The 16185-nt window shown below is 45.7% G+C and overlaps 1 protein-coding gene across 1 annotated transcript; it reads left to right on the top strand.

Moving 5' to 3' along the window:
* The first annotated feature begins 1584 nt into the window (after nt 1–1584).
* LOC143121403 (uncharacterized) lies at nt 1585–16015 on the top strand. Its single transcript, XM_076281763.1, has 5 exons — nt 1585–1751; nt 4519–4812; nt 5235–5558; nt 5655–5783; nt 15795–16015. The coding sequence occupies exons 1-5, from the start codon at nt 1715–1717 to the stop codon at nt 16013–16015; spliced, it is 1005 nt and encodes a 334-aa protein (XP_076137878.1). The 5' UTR covers nt 1585–1714.
* The last annotated feature ends 170 nt before the right edge of the window (nt 16016–16185 follow it).

Below are 16185 nucleotides of genomic sequence, written 5' to 3'. Positions count from 1 at the left end.
ACTGGGGGTAAAACCACTACTGATTATAGGGGCCCAAGGGGAGAGAGGGTCCTTGAAAAGTCTGGAATATATTTTATTTTACCTGTGTTGAGGAACATGGGGGCCCATCAGGACTGCCTATGCAGGGGTCCAGGATCTTGTGCTACGCCCCTGTCCACCTTTGTTGTCTTGACACCTCCTGCTCTGTTCCACATGGCAGGTGACCATGTCCTTGCTCCAAGTGAGAGCAATAGCCTACCACACAGACAAATCATACAAGAATTAGGGTCTGTATATATGTGGAATGCATGTTATCCGTAAAGATTGCACAAAATTGTAAACAGTGTTAAGAAAAGAGTTTTATGATCTGCGTGGCCTTTTCAGGGCAGGGCACGGTGATTTGGTGATGATATGATATGGTAATACATATAATACATTTCTTTTTCATCTGGGGAGCTGTACATTTGTAAAAAAACTGAATGAAAGGCTGTTGTTTAACCCATTGTTTTCTTATTATTGTCTGTTCACGCATGTAACCTTTGACCCGTTGGCCTGATTTTTGAAAAGAAGTATCGTTGGAATCTAAAACTAAAAAGTTTTCACAGGTCAAGAAATTTGGTGACCTTTGACCTTTTGCGGGCACTGCAATTACCAAAAATGCATTTTGCCTTAAGTTGTAACTGTTGATGTTTTTGGAATTAAAACTAACTAGTGGTGTCTGTTAATACTGTTGGAGGTCATTAGGCTGACACATGCCAACTTTGGATGTCAAAATAATTGATCCCACCGCCATCTTGGATTTTGTTGGAAACGTGAAAACATTTTCACAGGTCACACATTTTGCTTGGCCCCCTCATTGCTGCTTGCAGCTATATTTATATAAAAATGTATTTTGATATTTGAGTAATATTGTAATCAGCCAATATTTGAAAAAGACATCAGCATTTTATTTACTGGTATATGTCACTCTAGATCAGGGATTCCCAAACTGTGGTGCGCGTACCCCCGGTGGTACGCGAGCTGCTTCTAGGGGGTACGCGAGATGAAAAGGGCTATGGCGGAATTTTAAATTTTTTGTCCATTTTAAATCTTTTGTAATTCATGAATAAATACATAATTTTGAATCAGGTCATAATGATATGGAAACATGAAATTAAAGGATATTTTAAAACAACAAAAACAGAAAGGAGGGAAGGAGGCGGAGCAATAGGAGTTATTTCAGATGGGCAAGAAAGGTAACATTAAGCTAGGCTTTACATTTAACAAACTAAAGGTAGCCTAAGTTTAGCCTTTCTAGGCTGTATAGCCTAATGTTGTTCAAACAATACATCCTTGTCATGCGTTCTTGTAGGCCTATTATAAGATATTGTATGTGGATGTAGTTAGGCTACTATGCAGGCTAATTTTCATAACTTTTTAACTGACCAAATGCACGCACCTAAAACCGGGAAACGGAAAAATATTGTCAACGCGCGGGGGGGGCACGTTTTTATGTGTTTATGCGTTGGATGGTGGGGGTACGCGAGCCAAGTCGGAATGTAGGCGGTGGTACGCGGGGGGGGGGGGTTTGGGAACCGCTGCTCTAGATATTTGCTTGCAGGTTGACATGTTAATTTCCACATAGCTTTTACCACTTTCAACACTTGACCACAAGAGAACACAGGTCAGGTAAAAAAGGCTAAAAGGAAGAAAGAAAGAGGAAGGACAGATATTCTATGTGAAGATTCACCCAGAGATGGATACGTCAATGGCTGTGCTCTCTCCAATCCTGGGTAAGTTTATTTTTATATTAATGTGTTATGAAGTTAAAGGGAAAATTGTGAAGATGCTGTTGGAGTTGTTTGAAGTGGCATTTGTGGCAACAGTGGCATTTTTTAATTGATGCTGTTTAAGCACTCAATCTGGAATCTGACATTTCAACAAAAATAACTTCCAGAAATTTCTTTTTTACTTCGTTTTAATTTGACAGTCACATTGCGGAGACCAAGGGCTCTACTCTTAGGGAACACAATACGTATTTAGCTTTGTTTAACCAAGGGAAAAGAACACATTCAGATTGCTATCTCTTTTTCAAGTCGGCCCTGTCCAAGGCAGCACTATACAGCACACCAAACGTCAAAAGACATTGACTAAAAGAAAAGACAGCAATGAAAACAATGACATAAAAAAAGTAAAATTGAAACAACACCAAATTCAATTTAGTAGCCTACACTGATAAAATAGTCCTTACAGGCAAATATGATTAAAAACAACAACACATATTCACAGTTTTCAGAGGGGATTAGGTGATCCAAGGGAATCACTGACTCTGTAACATCCAGTCAACACGCACATCCACAAACAAGTCAAAGTTGAAAGGAGTTATTTAACATAATCAAAAACACAAAGACAAAAAGCGAAGAGGATGTGAAACACAACAAACCAGATTGCAGTCAGAGTCGCCATGTTGGTTTTTTTCACTATAGGTATTATATGCCGGAACTTACACTTACTGAGATCAATTTTTAGTCAGTTGCAGAGCCGGACAGTAACGGAGTACATTTACTTGAGTACAGTACTTCAGTACAGTTTTGAGGGATCTGTACTTTACTCGAGTATCATTTTTTGGGAGTACTCATGACTTTACTCAAGTACATTTAAGAGGCAAATATTGTACTCTTTACTCCACTATATTTCTATTCATAACCGTACCCGTTACTACTTCTAAAAAAAACTCGGAAACCCTCAATTTGTTGTTTCCCTCTCAAACGTGATTGGATTGTGCAGGTGCCACTGATTGGGACAGCCTATCAGCAATCACCTTCAGTTTTCAGCCAAAGTCAACTCCATGGTCAGATTTAGATAAGAGATGAAACCATGGACGAAACAATGGATGAAGACGCAACAGGTCCATCCCGGGAATGTGCCAACCTGTGGCCCCACCTCGCCAGACTATTTCAATTTTCTGAAAAGTTAATGATAGTTTTCACTTCAAGTGTTTCAATGACAAAATAGTATTTTGTATTTGAAATACGTATTTTAAGTACATGTATTAGAAATACTGCCCATCCCTGGCAACATGGTAAAAAGATGAAAATGACTTGATTTCACTTTCAATTCCTTTTACATTCTCCAAGGTATTAACATTAAAAAATGTATAACTCCATGTAGGACATTTCTATACATACATGTAAGCACTGTGGCAGTAGTAATGCAATATTTAGAAAATGTAGGCTACTCTTGTACTCTTAATACTCAAGTACTTTAGTACTTTTACTTAGACATTTGACTGTTGTACTTTTACTTGTACTTTGAAATTTAGCAAAGGGTATCTGTACTTTTACTCAAGTAATGAAGCTGTGTACTGTGTAGAACAGGACATACAACACATTCACCTCCCCTGGATATTTCCAATGGTACTGCTTTTATAAATGAAATCTTGATCAGTTTAGCCTTTTTTTTACAATACTTTACAAAAATCTCCTCTTTAATGTCAAAGTGAAAGCAGATTTGAATATTTATACTAGTATACACACACACACACACACACACACACACACACACATATATATACATATATATATATATACTGTATAGCGAGCTAGCTCTCTGTTTTGTTTGAACATCAACAGAAGTGATGTTACCCAGATTCCATTTATAAAAGCAGTAAAAGGGGAAATATCTAAGGGGGTGAATACTTTGTATAGCCTTCAACAGGAATGTACTAAGGACAACTTCACTTGGCCACAACATTGACCAAAGTGACCTTCATAAAGGCTGATACATTTTAAAATAGCCCTATAAATATCTGCATAATATGTAGCTCAATTAAGTATAATGTGTTAGCACACAATACATAATTGTACATTTTATCTACATTTGTACATTCATTAAACACCTCTTGATCTGATTCTCTCTTCACTAGTTCTTTGTCTTATTGTCACTTCAGTAGCTGGTAAGTGGAGTGTTTCTCTATTTAAATAATCCTGACAGTTCTTTTTCCATCTTATTCAGTTATGCATGAACTGTATTTCATTAAAAGCATTAAATGACTCCTCCAGGTCAATATTACACTCCCTCCATCCGGCTCATCTCCTTATATTCAGCTGTCTCACCTGGAGAAACTGTTCGTATCAGTTGTGGTGGGATTAATAACTGTCAACACAGGGATGTCTGTTTATGCAGAAATGGTGCTTGCATCATGAGACAGTTCTGTTACTACCAGTTACAGAGCAGCGTGACCTTTACTCGTTCTGTTGTGGATGCCTCTGACACAGGCAGATACACATGTGGCCTCTGCTCTAGGTACATGAGCAGCTTAATCAGTATCACTGTGGGTGAGTGAATGTGAAGTCAGGTAACCTAGTACACCCTGAAAAATGGAAGGACACAGATCTGCACTAATATGAGTAATATAAAGCTAAATGATAAAGCACTATTATTAAAAATGTCTTCACTTCTAATAGGGTAACCCTCTGTTAACTAAATATGTTACTAGATAAAGATTGCTGTGATGTTTCAGCTGTTTTGATTGTTTGTTGCACCTTCTTTCATTTCCAGTTGTACTACAGAAGCCAAGTCTTTCACTGGAAACCAGCAAAGAGGTTTCTTGGGGTCAGTCTGTCCAGATGAGGTGCTCCATCTCTACACAGCACCTGGGTGGTACATTCACTCTACAGCAGCTCTCTGGGTCACTTAGAGAACTAAACAGCTTCTATCAAAACTCTGCCCTCTTCACCATTCCTCAAGTGGACTTTATCCACAAAGGAGACTACTACTGCTGGTATCAAACAAGGGTTTCCAGTCGTGAATTCACATCCCCGCAAAGTGATACTGTCAGCCTCTCCGTAATAGGTAATGTGATTATATGTCATATTTCAGGTTTTTGTTAAAGGTTGTATCAGCGATTGCGGGTAACATCACTTCTGTTGACGTTCAAACAAAACAGAGAGCTAGCTCGCTACTTCCTCCCCCTCCCTCCCGTGCAATTGAAACTCTCCTAAACGCACATCTTGTCGGTGATTAGTTGGAACACTATTTATTTTGGTTTTGAGTGGTTGGTAGCACCAATTGTTTTTGTGTACAGATCTCAGAGCCTAGGCTGCCTACAGGGATTCGTATTTTGACGGCCTGCTTATGGGGCGGGCAGCTAGCGGATCGTGAGGAAAGATTAGATAAATGTGATAATTTATGTTTGGGCCTGCAATCGCTGATACAACCTTTAAGTAATGTTTTCTTATATCAATCCTCCACTGATAAACTGCTCCCTTCCCCAGTGGTGCTTGTGCAGCCCAACATCTCTCTCAGTGCCACAGATGGAGGGCTGTTCTGGGGGCCTCAGGGGCCAGAGGTGACCAGGGGCCACAGCCTCTCCCTCATCTGCTCTACTGAGCCACAGCACCAAGGAGGCTCCTTCCACCTCATCTTTGATGGGTCTAACAGGACCAGGACTCAGCTTGCCATCAACCACTCAGCCTCCTTCAACATTCCTGAGGCAGACTACTCCCACCAGGGCAACTACAGCTGTGTCTATGAGGTCACTGTGTCCAGCCGCACCTTCAATTCAACACAGACAGCACCACTGACAGTCATCATAAGAGGTATATTGGAAACTTATGTACATTTGTTTGTTTTGCTTGCTAGTTTACTTGCCTTGTTGCTTTGCTCTTACAATCAATTTGCTGTTCCTCTTCCAGCATCCCTGGTTCCCATTGTAGCCGGAGTGACTTCAGTTTTGTTTCTGTTTGTGGTGATTCCTGTCATACTCTGTCTGGTGAACAAAAAGTGCTTGACCAACATGCCCCAGGGGAACAGTGGCCCACAATGTGAGTCTGAAATCATCATCTTATTACAGTACACGCTGTAGCTGTTCTTCGAAAACTAAAAAGTTATAATTATTCTAACTGTGTCTAATTTAACCGCTTAGCATACAGACTTTGTTCAAGCATTACTGCATTTGTTCAAGCATTACTGCGTATGTTAAAACATATTTTTTTTGTTTCGTCATCCCTCTACATCCATCTAACCATCCATCCACCTCCGTCCATGTAGCATCATTCAACCATGGATCTGTCCATAGACATCCACTTATCTATATCTATTTCTAAAACGGATAGTTCCGGTAATTAATTATGATTGGCTATATTCAATATTACTGCGCTACCATAACTTGATACAAAAGTTAAGTAACTGCCTCTCAACGTTGCTTGGCAACCATTCAGGTAGAGGAAAAATATATATTTCTTGGCGGAGGAATGACTATCTATGAATAAATCATTACATTTCTCGTTCCTGTGTAGCCTGGCTAACCACATTAATTTTCTCGTATTTGAAACGTGGTTTACGAATGCCCAGAGCCGTTTATTGGGCGCTCCGAATGTCTATCAAATGCGTCTGTACATAGCACATAATGGCTTCGGTGTGTCGTCATCGTCTTGCTTTCCCCCCCTCCGTTCTGTGATTGGTTCCTTCGTTGAGGTGAAAACGAAGTCCATAGAATCCAGGCTGCCTGGATAAAATCACACTCGTGAGGAAGCATGGGAAAACCCAGGCTAGTTGCTGTGCCCTTATTTTATGGAATCTTGCCAGATACAGTATCTCACAAAAGTGAGTACATCCCTCACATCAACACACAGCCATTAATGTCTAAACCGCTGGCAAAAAAGTGAGTAGGCCTACACCAGGGTGGGAATTTCATGGCTGTCGTTGGCCCTTGAGTTCAGTAAGGTGACAGCTTCCTCTGAACCTGCTGGTTCGGGTGTGGAGAGACCTGTAACGCCTCCTGGAGGGGAGTGGGGTGAACAGTCTGTGGTTGGGGTGAGAACAGTCTTTGATGATCTGATAATGCGTTGGGCAGTTTTCACCTCCCTCTGCAGTGCTTTTCGGTCGTAGGCAGAGCAGTTGCCATACCAAACTGTGATACAGTTGGTGAGGATGCTCTCGATGGTGCAGCGGTAGAAGTTCACCAGGACCTGAGGAGACAGGTTGTGTTCTTTAGTCTCCTCAGAAAGAAGAGACGCTGGTGAGCCTTCTTGATCAAGGTAGAGGTAGAATAGAAACTTGAACTGGTGACATGCTCCACCTCAGTCCAGTTGATGAGGATGGGGGTGTGTGTGCTAGCTTTTTACTTCCTAAAGTCCACAATGAGCTCTTTGGTCCTCTTGGTGTTGAGAGCCAGGTTGTTGTCAGTGCACCGCAATGTTAGGTGCTAGACTTACTCCCCGTAGGCTGTCTCATCACTGTGAAGAGGGAGTAAAGGAGGGCTCAGCACATGCCGGTGTTCAGGGTGAGGGTTGAGGGGGTGAGGTTATCTAATCTAACAGACTGTGGTCTGTTGGTTAGGAAGTCCAGAATCCAGTTTCAGAGGGAGGTATTGACTGAGTTCACTGAGTTTAGTGATCAATTTGGAGGGGATAATGGTGTTGAATGCTGAACTGAAGTCAATGAACAGCATTCTCACATAGGTGTTGCTTTGTCAAGGAGGGACAGGGCAGAGTGAAGTGCCGTAAAGATGGCTTCCTCTGTGCTCCTGTTCTGGCGAATAAAGTAGTGAATAATGACATGTGTTTAGAGAACTCAAGTCAGAATTTGACCAGTGATGACCACATTTTTGGCCTGGTCCTGTGGTCTGATTAGACCAAGATAAACATATTGGGTTCAGATAGTGTCATGCGTATGTGGCGGCAACCAGGTGTGTCTAGTCAATCATGGTGGTGGGAGTGTCATGGTGGGGCTGCATGAGTGCTGCTGTCACTGGGGAGCTACAGTTCATTGAGGGAACCATGTATTGTGACATACTGAAGCAGGCCATGATCCCCTCCCTTCGGGAACTGGGCTGCAGGGCAGTATTCCAACACGATAACAACCCCAAACACACATCTAAGACGACCATTGCCTTGCTAAAGAAGCAAGGGTAAAGGTGATGGACTGGCCAAGCATGTCTCCAGGCCTAAACCCTATTGAACATATGTGGGGCATCCTCAAACGGAAGGTGGAGGAGCGCAAGGTCTCTAACATCCACCAGCTCTGTAATGTCGTCATGGAGGAGTGGAAGAGGATTCCAGTGGAAACCTGTGAAGCTCTAGTGAACTCCATGCCCAAGAGGGTTAAGGCAGTCCTGGAGAATAATGGTGGCCACACAAAATACCCGTTTTCACTTAGGGGTGGCCAGCGGTTTGGACATTAATGGCTGCGTGTCAAGTTATTTTGAGGGGACAGCAAATCATCACTGTTATACAAGCAACACTCACTACTTTACATTGTAGTGTGTAATTTCTTCAGTGTTGTCCCATGAAAAGATATAATAAAATATTTGCAGAAATGTGAGAGGTGTACTCACTTTTGTGAGATATGTAGTAACTGATTGTAGAACAGCTAAGGGGGGTTTCAGGCACTCCGATAGTGCATCGTGCACACAGTTGCGTTCCGTCAACGCATGCCAGTGGGTGTTCCCGACGGCAGCTATGCAAATGACTTAAGGTATAACCGTAATTTGATTGGCTGGAGCCGTCTGTTGTTCGCTTATTTGTAATTTGTAATTCGTCCATCGGTGCCGAAGTTGAACTTCTCAACGCGAGCGACGGGAGCATGCGGTGTAACGGACCCACAATTCAGTTGGGCAACGGATGACGTGAGCCCATGTAAAGTGAACGGGATGCGTCTCCAGCACTGCAACGCACGCAACTGTGTGCAGGAGCCGTAACAACACCCCTTAGCTGTTGTAGAATCAGTGTAACCTACGGCCTCTCGGGGCTTATAAGTCTATCTCTCCAGATCCATCCAATTATCTACATCCAACCATTTATCTGTCCATCTATCTACATCCATATCCATCCTCTTAGACCCTGTCCACACGGAGACGCTTTTTAGGTTAAACGCAGAGGTTTTGCTTCGTCTTGGCCGAGCGTCCAAACGAATCCTGTAAACGCACTGCCCGAAACCGCACTTTTCTGAAACCTGGTCCCAGAGTGGAGAAATCTGAAACCGTAGCCCGTTTGAGTACGTTTAGACAGCGAAACCGCACATCCTGCTTGCGTATCGATGATGTCATCGCCACACCTCAGCTGCCCTGGACTTGCACTTATAGTATTGCCTAACAATACTAGTTTTCATACATGACATTACCTACGATTACACTCCGTTAAGATAAATATCACAACTGATGCTGCGCAGCGCCGATAGCTTATGACTTGGTGGACTGAACACTGTTTTTCCCGGTGTTTTTTAATGCATTCTAGCTACTGTCAGTGACGCGAGAGAACTTAAGTTATTAGGAAAGTGCGGTGTGTGATGTCACGAGAGGCTGCGTCCTGGAGGGGCGCTACATTCCCGTGAGATGGCTGCAGTCACAGACAGCTTTGGCTCCATCTGCTGCCAGTGGTTGCAAACTCCACCACTCAATGTACGATATCCCAACACACCTGACGCTGATCAGAGCCTGATGAGCTGAAAGGCTTTTTAAGGCTCAGAGACATGGTTAGTGGCCTTCATTGCATTCTAACCTGGTGTCCTGGCACTGCTTGAACTGTCCTGCTGAGAACCTTGTAGCCTCATGATATCACAGGTGTAAGTTTAGGCTACATTAATTTGTGCGTAGTGTCATTTATTTATTATGACCGCCGCGCAGCGAAGCGGCGGTCATATAGGTTTAGTCAGAATTTTTTTTTTTTTTTTCTTTTTCGCATGCCCAAATTTCCGTCAATGAGTCCCGGGACACTGAAAGACCGGGGTACACGAAACTTGGTGGGCATGTAACCCCACATGGATAGCATGGAACCATCGTTTTTCGTTTTGATCTGTAGCCCCCCCGCTGGACTGGACCCCCCGAAAGGAGGGTAGGGCAGACACAGTTTTCTGTGAATATCTCGAAAACCGTAGGGTTTAGGAGGACCTTTTTTTTTTTTGTATGTTGATCTCAAGGGGCCATGTCAGCCCATTCCATAACCACTCATTTCATGTATAGCGCCACCTAGTTAAACACAAAAAAGTAAAAATGAGGTGTTGTAATTGAAGGTATCTGTGACCTAACATAGTCAAAACTGCACGAAATTGGAAGTGTAGGATCATTCTGACACCCTCTGTATGCACGCCAAATTTTGTGGAATTCCGTTCATGGGGGGCCACACAATAAATTAATTTATGTTACTATACACCAACTGGCCTGTAGGTGGCCGGAGACAGTTTTCTGTGAATATCTCGAGAACCGTAGGGCCTAGGAGGTCCACCTTTTTTATGTATGTTGGTCTTAAGGGGGCATGTCAACCCATCCCATTACCACTTATATCATGTATAGCGCCACCTAGTTAAAAATTAAAAAGCAAATGTTTTCATCACAATATCTCTGGCTGACAAGGTCAAAACTGCACGAAATTAAAAGTGTAGGATCATTATGACACCCTCCGAATGCATGCCAAGTTTTGTGTACTTTCGTTCATGGGGGGCCTTACAATAAAATAATTTATGTGTACATTTAGTGACGTACACCAACAAGGATTCCCGGGACACTGAAAGACCAGGGTACACAAAACTTGGTGGGCATGTACCCCCACATCGATAGCATGGAACCGTCATTTTTCGTTTTGATCTGTAGCCCCCCCGCTGGACTGGACCCCCCGAAAGGAGGGTAGGGCAGACACAGTTCTCTGTGAATATCTTGAGAACCGTAGGGCCTAGGATGACCATTTGTTTCCGTATGTTTGCCTCCAGGGGTCATGTTAACCCATTTCATGTGCACACATGTGCACAAACAGATACACACACACACACACACACATACATTCACAGTAATCATACGTATGACACATACTCACACAGTAGACATATGTACGCTTGCATGCACAGGCACACACACAAGCACGCACACACACAAGCACGCACACACACACACACACACCCACACACACACACACACTCACACACACACACACACCCACACACATAACATAAACATACTGTAACACAAACAATCAAGAATTTCTCAGAATTATGAATAGGCAAGATGGAGGTGGGGTTGTATAAAATGAATTTTACATGTAAAATCTATGAACTAATCATGTTTTGGTACTTGTTGTCTAGCAGATACCAGTGAGAATTGAGTGTGGATAATGCAATTTAGTGAGACAGTTAGAATCATATAGGCCTTTCAGCGTGATTTCTTTTTGTGGAAAAAATGTGCTGGACTGGGCGGCGGTCATATTTTGTACCGCTCTGCGGTACATCTAGTTTTACATGTCTTACAACATATTGTAATGATCTGAGCCTAGCTGTTATGACTGTACTCCCATAATGCTGTGCGTGTGTATGTGTGTGTGTGTGTAATGTTGATGTTGGTTTTAGTATGAGTAATGGCGTTTACCTTGTCATGTATATGTTAGCTGGTATAGTCTTTCTTTATGTTGTACCTCATGTGTTTACCCCGTGTATTGTGTGTGACTACCCTGTTTGTGTATCGTGCTTGTTTAATTGATCTCCCTTGTGTTGCCTGTTTAATGACGTTCGTGTGTTTTTGGTGCATAACCAATAAAGACCATTTTGAGACAACCTTGCAGATTGTTACATTGGTGTCAGAAGTGGGATGACGACCCCTACTGGACGGGAGGAGAAAGCTGCAACTGATTACCTGGCGATGATGAGTTTCCTGCCAAGACGGCTCTTCGACAGCACGCTCGCCCATGGCCACCTGCTGAGCCCAGCAGACGGAGCCAGCCTGCAGCGTGACCGTGATGAAGAGACCCGCCCCCGGCCACAGGAGGGGACGAACCGGGCTGATGGCAGCATCCCGCCACTTGAACGCGCTCCACATGGGAGCGATGGAAAACGGCCGGTCCTCGGTGCGACGGCGGCGGTAGAAGGTCCGGCTGGCAGCCGAGCTGAATGGCTGGTCGGCGGAGAGAACGGGCGTACAGGTGGCGTTGGCCCTGGAGGGGGAAGCGCTTCAAGTTTTAGAAGACCTGCCACCGGCGGAGCAAGTAAGCTGGACTGCAATCGAAGCAGCTCTGCAACGACGATTCGGCCAGAGAATCTTCATCAGCGATGCCAAAGAACAACTCGCTTCCAGACGGCGACACAAGGACGAGAGACTGGGCAAGTTCGCGGCTGACCTGCAGCTGTATGGCTATACAGCCAAGGTCTACATGAAGAGATGGCACTGGAAGCGTTCGTGCGAGGCATCCACCCAGAGCGGCTAAAAGAACACCTTCGCCTGAGCGCCCCCAGCTCGCTGTCCGTGGCGCTCGCGGAAGCCGAACGGGTGGAAAACATCTTCCGCACAACAGAGTCGCGGCATTGCGCACGCCAGACATCGATAGAGGAAGACGGGGAGGAACTGGAGGTGACGCGGCAGACCACGGCACAGCCACCACAACGGCGCCCACGCGAGTGGAAGAGGCCGGCCAGCGGAGACAGATGCCACCGGTGTGGCGAGCCGGGACACATCGCGTTGTACTGCCCAGCCCCGGCACCCCTCATGCTCGCACCCCAGTTACTAGAAGAAGGTGGCACGGCGGGAGGGGCTATGGATTGCATACGGCTGGGCCGGCTCGGCCAAACCAGAGGACTGTATGTGGACTGCACGCTAGATGGGACTCGGTGTCGCGCCTTGATCGATACTGGCTCCACCATCTCGCTTGTGCGCCCCGGTCTCTTACCCGGCACGCTGGTAGCCAGACATAGGGGCTGGGAAAAGACAAAAACGCGCATCACAACAGTTACCGGAGAGCGAGCGGAACTGTATGGACAAAAAGTGGTGTGCGTGTGCATCAACGGTGCAAGCCGCCGGCTTTGGTTGGCTAGCATTCAGGATGATTGCATTCTCGGCCTGGACGTGCTAGAGAAATGGGGGGCTGTGGTGGACATTTCCCGGTTCACACTACACTTGGGGACGAGCAGCGTAGTGTTGCACACGGCGGGGATAACAGAGCATGAAGTGCGGAGAGCTGGCGCGACGAAGAACTCTCCAAGTCGCTCCACACAAGTCCGCAGGAAGCGAACTCGCAAAGAGTACTCGTCATCCAAGACTCCGCCCCTCCCCACACAAGCCCGCGAAACTCAAGCCCGCGAAAACAACAGGTCTCATCCAGGTCTGCTTGCTGAGTCTCCGCCCCTCCCCACACAAGCCCGCGAAACTCAAGCCCGCGAAAACAACAGGTCTCATCCAGGTCCGCTCGCTGAGGCCGCCACTCCTCAGCTTACGCCCACCAGGGAGGAGCCAAGAGAGCGGGTTGAGCAAACACCACTCTCCGCTCAGAGAGCGCGGCCCTCTTTAGAGACAAGGCAAGCCGTAAATGAACTCTGCACTCGTAGCTGTGAGGGGCTGAGTGAAGCACAGGGTAGCCAGGTGCGGAGACTACTAGCAGCGTACACCGACATCTTCGCTGCAAGAGATGAGGACTGCACCCGAACGAGCCTGGTCCAACACGATATCGACACCGGAAATGCTCGGCCCATCCGACTTCAGCCTCATCGCTTACCGTTCGCCAAACGACAAGCAGCTGAAGAAAAGATCAAGGAAATGGCCGCGGCAGGAGTGATAGAGCCAAGCAGTAGTCCCTGGGCTGCGCCGGCTGTACTTGTCCGGATGAAGGACGGCTCGTGGCTGGGCCGAAGACAGCGTTTACCATCGGGCAAGGGCTGTGGCAGTTCCGGGTACTTCCGTTCGGCCTATGCAACGGGCCAGCGAACTTTGAGCGGCTGATGGAGCGTGTCCTGGCGGGCATTCCACGAACATGCTGCGTGGTTTACCTGGACGACATTCTGTGTCATGCAACAGACTTCACCGGTGCCATAGGACATCTGGAAAAGGTGTTCGACGCCATACGGGATGCTGGGCTCAAACTGCACCCGAAAAAGTGCCACCTGTTCCGGAGGCAAACCGGATTCCTGGGCCATGTCGTGGGGGCCGCCGGAGTGGCCACCGACCCAGCTAAGGTGGAGACGGTGAGACGTTGGCCTGTTCCGCGCGATGGTGCTGAGCTGCGGAGCTTCCTGGGCCTGGCGTCATATTACCGGCGTTTCATCCGGGACTTTGCTACAGTCGCCAGCCCGCTGCATCGTTTGACGCACAAAGGCCAGCTCTTCGAGTGGACGCGAGAGTGCGACGCGGCATTCCGGCGGCTGCGGAGGGCGCTATGTGAGGCCCCAGTGCTCGCTTTCCCTGACCCTCAACTGCCGTTCATCCTGGACACCGACGCCAGCGACGTGGGCGTCGACGCAGTCCTCTCTCAGGCAGGCGAGCAGGTGGTCGCATACTTCAGCCGCTCACTGGACCGAGCGGAGAAGAACTAGCCGACAAAAGGACTGGGACTTACACTTGCCCCTGGTGCTCTGGGCATATCGCACAGCGGTGCAAGAGTGAACGAAATGCACACCGGCAGCTCTGATGTTCGGGCGAGAGCTACGCACGCCGGTGGACTTGGTGATCGGTTCGCCTCCGGAAGCGGAGATTGGAGGTAAGCCAGGGCTGGAATACTACAAGCAGCTACGCGAGAGACTGAAGGGAGTACACGAGTTGGCCCGGCAGGCTATGAGTGAAGCTGGAATACGTCAAAAGCGAGCTTACGATACGCGCTGTCGCGGCCAGGAGTTCCAGACCGGCGATAAAGTGTGGGTGTACTATATATTATATACATATTATATACTATATTATATATTATATTATATACTATACAATATATACATGCATTCACAGTCGAGTGAAATAAGATATAAGCATACAAAGACGCTTAGAACTCACGTTAAGCCGATGGTAGCACACTGAATGCGAATGCACGATTTGATGCAGGCAAAAGTATTGACTGTTACTAACGAAGGTTTTATAGCAATATTATAAATGTGGCGACAGAATAGCCTAGAACTTGGGTAAGCCTTGCGTTTAGTAGCCTAATTGCGGTGATAGCCAAAACTAATGTGAATCACGGACTATCCTACAACCAAAGAAAGTAAAGGTGATTAGTAGGCCTACCTGCGTTAGCCAAATAAAGGACGGGACTGCACCTTTCACAAACCGTAAAATAAAGTTTATTAGTTTTACAGTTGACAACAGTTGACAGTTCACCATCAGTCCACACAAACAATTCTGGTTTCCTTGCACTATTTCGCCGTAGCCTATTCTGTCTGTTTTTAAAGCGCAAGTTTTGCTGAATTTCTGTAAAGACACAGTGCCACCTATAGGCCTGGGGTATGAAGTAACGTGTTGAGTCGTGTTGAGATGGATCCGTTTGGACGCAAATATTCTTGATACGGTTCCAGGGAAGACGGAGGAAAAAAAAGATCGGTTTGGTACGTGTGGACTAGGCCTCAGTCTCATTCACCCATCCAGCTATCTCTTCACAAGGTTCATTAGATCATTGTGCCAGTGTGAACTAGCAAAAAGATTTGCATTGCGCCTGGTGCTGCAATGTGCTCCTTGAGTTTTCTAGCTGTACTTATCATTAATCTTTCTTACAAATGATAATTTATGCTTATTATTTTTTTTCTTAAATGTTACATGTCGTATGCCAGTGGTTCTTAAACTTTTTATCTGGCAACCCCCCAAAAACATGGGCCAAGTCTCGCGACCCCCTTCTCTCTAACCGGCTGATTTCGGTTTCGAAATGTTGTGAGATGGGCATTGGAAGCAGAGGCAGAAAATGTCTTCTCTCATAGGCTATGTCAACATCAGTCATTATGTCAATGGCAGCCTTTGACTTAAAACCTTTACAAAAATGTCTTTAATCCAGACTGCAAATCATTTCACGAGCCCTCCAATATTTTTGGCGACCCACCTCGGGGTCCCGACCCCCAGTTTGAGAAACCACTGTCGTATGTTAAACATGTATTGTAATCTCACTCCTTTTGAACAGGCTCTGTGAGCACAATTGGATTCCATAGCGGACCAGGTGGCTCTGATGAAGATGAGAGTATCTATATGAACACAGTTGTGCGTGCTGAGCAGAAGGATCGTGGTAAAGACTCTGATGGTGATATGGAAGAAGTGTATGCGAATGTAGAGGACATTCACAACTGCGCAACTGCCATATTCAGTGATGTTGAAGTGGATGACATCTACCAGAACTATTACTAAGATTGCTGTGTTTTGGATTTCATAGTGGCCTTGCAGATCAATCAAACCTTGGCATGTGTGTCTTACATAGTCTATTGAATATAAAATTCTAAAATAATGCTTGCATAACTTTCACATCATCATATTATCACTGCTGGTCTTTGAATAACATGTTAGCTATTGTGTTTTTG

The sequence above is a fragment of the Alosa pseudoharengus genome, unplaced genomic scaffold (assembly GCF_046254945.1).
Source record: "Alosa pseudoharengus isolate Yale_2024_CS ecotype anadromous, Long Island Sound unplaced genomic scaffold, YU_APseudo_1.1 YU_APseudo_1.1_scf_13, whole genome shotgun sequence".
Taxonomy (NCBI): domain Eukaryota; kingdom Metazoa; phylum Chordata; class Actinopteri; order Clupeiformes; family Clupeidae; genus Alosa; species Alosa pseudoharengus.
Note: the sequence above shows the minus strand (reverse complement) of the source record. Positions and strands in the feature narration are given on the sequence as shown.

What these genes read in the sequence shown, in the direction of transcription:
- LOC143121403 (XM_076281763.1), top strand. Translation starts at nt 1,715, where the DNA reads ATGGATACGTCAATGGCTGTGCTCTCTCCAATCCTGG. An exon ending in TGTGCTCTCTCCAATCCTGG is followed by an intron (nt 1,752 to 4,518) that starts GTAAGTTTATTT and finishes TTTCATTTCCAG; the next exon opens with TTGTACTACAGAAGCCAAGT. An exon ending in ACTGACAGTCATCATAAGAG is followed by an intron (nt 5,559 to 5,654) that starts GTATATTGGAAA and finishes TTCCTCTTCCAG; the next exon opens with CATCCCTGGTTCCCATTGTA.